Source organism: Lipotes vexillifer, unplaced genomic scaffold (genome assembly GCF_000442215.2).
Source record: "Lipotes vexillifer unplaced genomic scaffold, Lipotes_vexillifer_v1.1 scaffold390, whole genome shotgun sequence".
Classification (NCBI taxonomy): domain Eukaryota; kingdom Metazoa; phylum Chordata; class Mammalia; order Artiodactyla; family Lipotidae; genus Lipotes; species Lipotes vexillifer.
The window spans coordinates 2,789,591-2,796,440 of NW_006784503.1; the positions used below are offsets into that span (position 1 = coordinate 2,789,591).

Genomic DNA, 6,850 nt, shown 5'->3' on the forward strand with positions numbered 1-6,850 from the left:
ATCACAGTGGAAAGATATTGAAGTCTTAGCCTGCTGTGCTTAAAATATTTCACTTTTGCACATTTTGCAAAACACATGACCGTGTGAACTCTATTGCTAGGGCCCCTCTCGGGTGAGGAAGTAAACCCTGTAAGTTAGGAGCTCTGAAGCTTAAGCCCCACAGGGTTTCTACAGAGAACTGAGTGCCTGTCTGTGAAAAGCTTTGCAGTCTTGTGCCCTGGTCGTGGGAACTTTTAAAGTAATTCAACAAAATAAATACTTGTTGAATTATGTTATATACAGTATGTGTTTAGCAAGTGTTTTATGACTGAATACTCGTTCGGGCACAGGAAAAACTAATATGTCATTTGATAAGGTCGTAGATGCACTGAGGGCCCAAAGAAACTTATCCTCCCTAGAGACAAAGAGGATAAGGGTCGGGGGTGGGGGGGAACGAGGGTTGGAAACGGACTCGTTAGAAACAAGTGGGAAAAGAGAGAATCCTAAGGATCCGAGAGGTAATCCAAGTACTGTACTTCTGGAGAGAAAAGGACGGAAGCCACCGCAGGTACGGGAGGGACACGCGGGACGGAGGGGCTGGCTTGCCCCGCCCCCAGCTAGTCCCTCCTTCCGTCGCTCGCCCCGCCCCCTCAAAACCCAAACCGGTAACCTCTACCCGGCTGCCTCCCATTGGCTATTCAAATGAGAGAAGTCTGTCGGGACCAATAAGCCGTGGCCACGGCTTGGGGACGTCTTCCGGCCCGCCCCAGCCGCCCCGCCCCGCGTTTGCCTCGCAGGCGGAGAACTGGACGTGGGGCGGCGGGGGCGCGGTACGGCGGAGGGGAGGCGGTGGCTGGAGTACGCGGTGGCTGGAGTACGCGGTGGCTGGACTACTCGGTGGCCCCGGCCCTCGGCATGGCTCGCCTGGTGCTTGGTAGGCGCAGGCCTTTTCGTCCGGGGGGGTGGAGGGGCAGCCTGGGAGACCGGGAACCCCCATGGCGGGCCGCGGACTGGGGAGCAAGCGGGTGCGTGGCCTTGGCCGGGCCCACGCTGGCGGGGAGGGCCGCTGGCCCGGCCCACGCGGAGGACGCAGTAGGGGAAGCCCCTGGGGCGGTTGGCGAGCTCCGGGGACTGGGGCAGCTCTTGGCCGGAGCCCCCTGCGCGGGCCCTCGGGCAGAAGTGCGGGACGCGTGGGGAGGTGAGGGCGCCTTTGGCGGGGGCGACTTCCTCCCACCCGGGAGGAGCGTGTGCGCGAGCGCGGCCGGAGGCGGGAGCCCCGAGGCCGGACTCGAACCCAGGGCGCCTGGGACAGCTCCGAGCTTGGGGCCGAGTGGCCGGTGCCGGGCTCCGGTGAAGGGGCGGCGTCGGGCGGGCCGGGTGTGAGCGAAGGCCGGGAGCTGCCTTTGAGCCCAGAGACTGGCTATGGCTGATCCCTGGCCGAGGTTGGGTACTGGGGGGCCACGTAGCAGGGGGACCTTCTTCTGGGCCTCGAGTGTGTGCGGGAGAGTCACGGGCTTCTCACACTGAAAGTTGCCCTCACCACCTGTATTATGGAATTCCCACTTCTAAAAAACCTGAACTGTCAAAACCCGGTCCTGAAATAAATCTGGAGAGTTTCCTTAAAAGGCAACGGTACCTTCCTAAAGCGGGTCTTACGATGCAAGAGCACTTTAAATGTGATTGCACTTCTAACAACCAAATTGAACTCAGACTTTGTGGACTTACGTAAATGTCAGTTTTAGAGACTACAGTAGTGAGGTTGAGTATCCCGTTCCTGCCTGGGCTCCCCTTGGTCCCAGCCAAGGTGCTCTGACAGTGGGTACCTGAACACTGTGGATCCAGATAGCAGGGTTTGAGTCCCACCCCTCCGTCCCCCCCGCATCTTCTAGCTGTGTGACTGGGAGCTAGTTACTTAACCACTCTGGGCTAGTAGTCCATACATAGGGTTGTTCTCAGGATTAAGGAATTTATACATGTCTAAAGAGAGTAAACAAGATAGAAATATTTGCCGTATTACCATAGAGAGAATAGATGAGGGGGAAAGAACTTAGTTTCTGTTCAGTTGCCTGCGAGTGAATTCAGACAGGGCTGTGAAAGCGTGTAGGATTCTTACAATTCATTCATTATTATAATAAATGTAGTCAGCCTTTTGGGGCGCCCTCTCGGTTTCTGGATGAGTGCTTTGGGACCATGTACTCTTGCTAGCAGGTGTGGGACAGAGATGGTAGTGACGTGGATTTATAACATCCTTTACTACCCTGGAGGAATCATGGGAGGCCACAGATGGCAAAACCATCTGCTCACATAGATTCTAGACCCTTGGATGTTCCGGTTTCCCGTTGGTGCTCGTTATCAGCGAGTGGAATGGCCATGGGAATTTTAGAAACAGAACAGTATTGGTCAGCCTTGACCTACTTTATCATCTTAAGTGGGCTGAGGGGTTTTGTAGGGGTAGTGGCTGACTACTTTTCAGCTGTTGGAATTTGTACCTCTTCTAATGCTTTTCTGAGTAGCACGTTTGATTTCCTTGTAACCCTACTAGGTCTTACTGCCTTTTAAGGAACTTAGGTCTTGAACCTTTACAAGACATTTCCACTGACAGCCATTTATGAGGAGGGAATGCTCCGGTGAGAACCAGGCCACTTTATAGACAAGAAAAGTCCAGCCCCCTTACTAGGGGGGAAGAAAAGCTCAAGTTCATGTTCTACCGAGTGTCATTAGGCATGCCCATCTTTGTACAGAAAGGAGGCACATTCCTGAGGTGAAACAGTCATGGTTCATCCTTTGATGGCTCCCGCCTGCTTGGCACAGCGTGAGGAGGCGAGTGCATTCTCTGTTGCTGCCCCTGATGGGCGTGGGGGGGGGAGGTAATTCTCCTGCCACAGGCCATAGAATGCGCCCCTCCGGGGGTTATGCTTCTGCAGGCTGCAGTCCTTTGGTTAAAATTCGGGGCTGCACAGCAAGGTACTCTTCCTAATTATGTGGCCTGAGGCAAGTTACCTTTTCTGGTCTCCATGTCCTGTGCTAAAAATGGGCATGATGATACACACCACATAGAGTAAATGAGCTAATGGTACGCAGTGCCGTATAAGTGTTGTTCCTAGTTAAGATGGCAGTTTCTGGAGGGTACTTGGACAGATAACATATATCAAAATGTTAGCCATACGCCATTCCCCTTGTACGATTTTCTCTTAAAGAAATAATCATATTTATTTGAGGAGGGAAGAAGTATTAGAATTCGTAGCATTGGCCCTGTTAGTAGAAAAAAATGGAGACCATCAAACTATGTCAGTAGTGGATTAGGAACATGATACAGCCATTAAAAATGGTTACATGGGGGTAATGGGTAATCCATAATCACTTATGTAGAAAATGTAACTTATTTTGAGTGAACAAAAGGTTACAGAAGGGAATGTATGTAGTAAGGTCACATTTATATAAATTTTTAGGCCTCTGTATAGTGTAGAGATATGTTAGCTGAGTCCCCTCCAAAATACGAATAGTTCATTCTGGTGGGACTGTTGATAGGTTTTCTTTTTTGGCTTTTTTCATTTTTGAAACTTTCACAAGGAGCTCAGTATATTGAAAAACTAATAATTCACACGGATTTTTTTTTTTAAGAAGATAAATGTCTTTAAACGTAGTAGATCTCCATAGAGGATTTTCTCAGACCAGTCTTACTCTCACGCTTACTCAGAATTAGGACTGTCTCTGCTTAGGTTCTTGATTTACTTGCTTTATTAAATATGTCAAACTCTGTAATCTGTCCTGCAGCACCATCCAATAGAAATATAATGCCAAATTTGTATGTAATTTTAAATTTTCTAGTAGCCACATTTAAAAAGACAGAAAGAAGTAGGTGAGATTAATTTTAATATATATTTATTTATCCAGTATATCTAAAATATCTCAAGAGGAAATCAGTATCAGAAAGATTAATGAGATAATTTACTTTTTTCCCCTCTACCAGGTCTTTGCGATTTGCTGTGCTTTTTACACCTACAGCACACCTCAGTTTGGGGTAGCCATGTGTGGCCAGCGGCTGCCATGTTGCACAGCAGTTATCAAGGGAGCCTTACTTTGTTTGGCTTGACCTCCATCCACACCCTTTCCCACCTCTTGAAATGGAAGACGAGGTCATTCGGTTGCAAGCTACCCCCCTCACTGACTCTGGGTTCCCTCCCAGCCTCCTAATTCAGGCATTTTGTTACATTATTCCCTGTACTTTAGCCTCTCCCTCCACATATTTCTTCACTTTGTGCTCAGCTCACTCCCACCTTTAAAAGGAAAGCTTTCTTCTATCCCCCATTTTCTTACAGTCTCCTGCTCTTTCTAAGAAACTTGTTTAAAGAGTTACTGTGTGATTTTCACAGCTTGTCCCCTCCTGCTGTTTCCAGCCTTGTGCAGCCTGACTGCTGCTTACTTTCGCTGCTGTACCTCAACTGCCCGGGACCCCAGTGACCTCATTATATCCAGTGGACAGTTTGCAGTCGTTCCTACTTCACCTCCCAGTAGCCTTTGTTACTGTTGCTCATTCTGTCTTTCCCCTGGTTTATGTGAAACCACTCTCCTGATAATTCTCCATCCACTGTCCACATTGCAGCCAGAATACTCTTTATAGAAAGCAAATCTGATCATACCCCCTGCATGATAACCCTTTAGTGGCTTCACATCACCCTTAGTAAGGTCCACAGTTAAGTTCCTGCAATACTAGTCATGTCTATCATTCAAATGCAGTGTTCTCGAACAGTGTCATTGTTATTCATGCCCATGGCATACTGAACATTTTTTATCTTGAACACTAAAAAGACAACATGGTTTAATGGGTAGGGCTTGGAAGTCAAGTCAGGAGGTTGCTCTCCCAGTTATATGTGTGACCACAGACGGGCCACTTGCTCTCTATCTGCCCTTGTTTCCTTATTTACAAAATAGGAATGATTCCCACGTTCTCATTAGTGGTGCTGTGAAAAGTCAAGTGGATCCAATGCATTTGAAAGTGATTTAAAAATTCAAAGTGCCTTGTAAGTATAAGGTGGAGGATTTAGCAGTAGAACAATTAACACCAGTATACACGTATTCCAGAAGTTTACCATTGGGTTGTTCACAAAGTTCCATGTGAAATCTTCCAAATTCTGTTTACAAAGTAAGCTTGTTTGAAACTGTGACTAAGATGGCATATACACACATGCTTTCTTAGAAGACAGGTGAATCTCTTATAATTCGTTGCATCAAGAGATTAAAAGAAGGAAATTATATGGTCATCTTCATAGATGCTGAAAAGAAAGTAATACAAATCCCTCTAATATCATTAAGTTTATCTGTTTCAACCCAAAAGCTAGCAAATGGGAAAATATACCTATTAAAGTAAAAAACATTCTGTTATTTAGCATTATTCTGGAGATATTAGACAACGCAGTTAGAAAACAAATTATATATTTTATGAAATTTCGTATATAACATATATAATTTATGTTGTGTGTCTGTGTATACATACACAGACAAATTTAAAGGAGGTAAAATTCTGATATTACCAATTCAGAAAACTTGGGTTTTTTAAATATTCAGAACTTGTTTTTCTATGTAATTGTTATAATCTGCATGTAAGTTCCCAGAGTAGCAACAGAAATACACTTGGTCCACAGTGTGGCTAAACTATGCTATTAATAATACAGACTCTCTTATCCTTCCTTTATAACATTGTTCACATGAACATTCTTTCAGAGCTCATCCTGCAACACTGTGAGTGCCTGATGATGTGCCATGGATAGTGTTAGTAGAAAGAAAAATATTTTAAAAACAATCATTGCCCCTAAGAGAGGCACAGTCTAGTAGGGGAGGCAAATAATTATTTTTCCCATCAATAAGCTTTAATAAAGATAGCGTGCTAATGCTGCAACTGAATAACACAAGAAACACCATGTGGATTATGCAGGGTCACAGAGCTAGATGTAACTTCCCCATTTTCCAGTGCCCTTGCCCATAAAACGGTGATAATAGAACTGCCTCATAGAGTGTGGTTGTACAGAATGAAGGTGTTAGTGTAGGAAAAGCACTAAGAAGAGTATTTAAATCTGGTCCCAAGGCAGCTCAAGAGAAGAGGGTGTGGGCTGTCTGTTCCCTTGTTCAGCACTGCACCAGGGGGGACTCAAATTCTAGGGGCTACAACAGCAGCCAGGCTAGGGGTGGGAGTTGGGGAGAAGGGGGTTAGGAGAGAGCTGACCCAGGCTGTCCTCTGTGAAGGGCCTTGGTCAGTTGAAAAGGACTTTGGTGGCCCAGGTTTCCTGTCAGCATGAACCCTGATGTTGATGGTGTGCTTTTTGTTGTTACTCCAGGTCTGATGAGCTGTACCCTCTTCATAGCAGTTAATGGTCTGTATTCGTCTAGTGATGATGTAATCGAATTAACTCCGTCAAACTTCAACCGAGAAGTTATTCAGAGTGATAGTTTGTGGCTTGTAGAATTCTATGCTCCATGGTAAGTGTTATAAAATAGTTGTCAGTTATTTATGGTACTTTATAAAATTAAGAAAAATACTACATAAAAATGTAATTTTATTCAGCCATCTCGTTTACCTAGTTTACTGATTGTTTAGAAGAGGTAGAGAAAACATCCATGTAGTACTAATAAGAATAGATCTCATAATGGCAAAATATAAATAAATGAAAGAGAGGAGAGGGAGGCTGTTGATTGAGTCTGTTACAGGGCGCAGAGCCTGAGCCAGTGACAGAGAACAGTGGTGGAAGAGTAGCTAGTAGTTGCAAGAAAGAAGGAAGGAAAACACCCGTATAAGTTTAGGAAGGTACATCTTTATGACGAGGTAAGTGGGGTGAAGATGGAAGGGAAATTGATTTTTTTTTTTTTTTTTTTTTTT

General features: G+C 45.6%; 1 protein-coding gene across 1 annotated transcript in view; it reads left to right on the forward strand.

Annotated features, from left to right (window-relative positions):
- Positions 1 to 867: 867 nt before the first annotated feature.
- PDIA6 (protein disulfide isomerase family A member 6) overlaps positions 868 to 6,850 on the forward strand; it is a 24,088-nt gene continuing 18,105 nt past the window's right edge. Inside the window, exons 1-2 of the mRNA XM_007456917.1 lie at positions 868 to 913; positions 6,312 to 6,453. Of these exons, the coding sequence (XP_007456979.1) occupies positions 895 to 913; positions 6,312 to 6,453 (161 nt within the window). The 5' untranslated portion in view covers positions 868 to 894. The remainder of the gene's footprint in view (positions 914 to 6,311; positions 6,454 to 6,850) is intronic.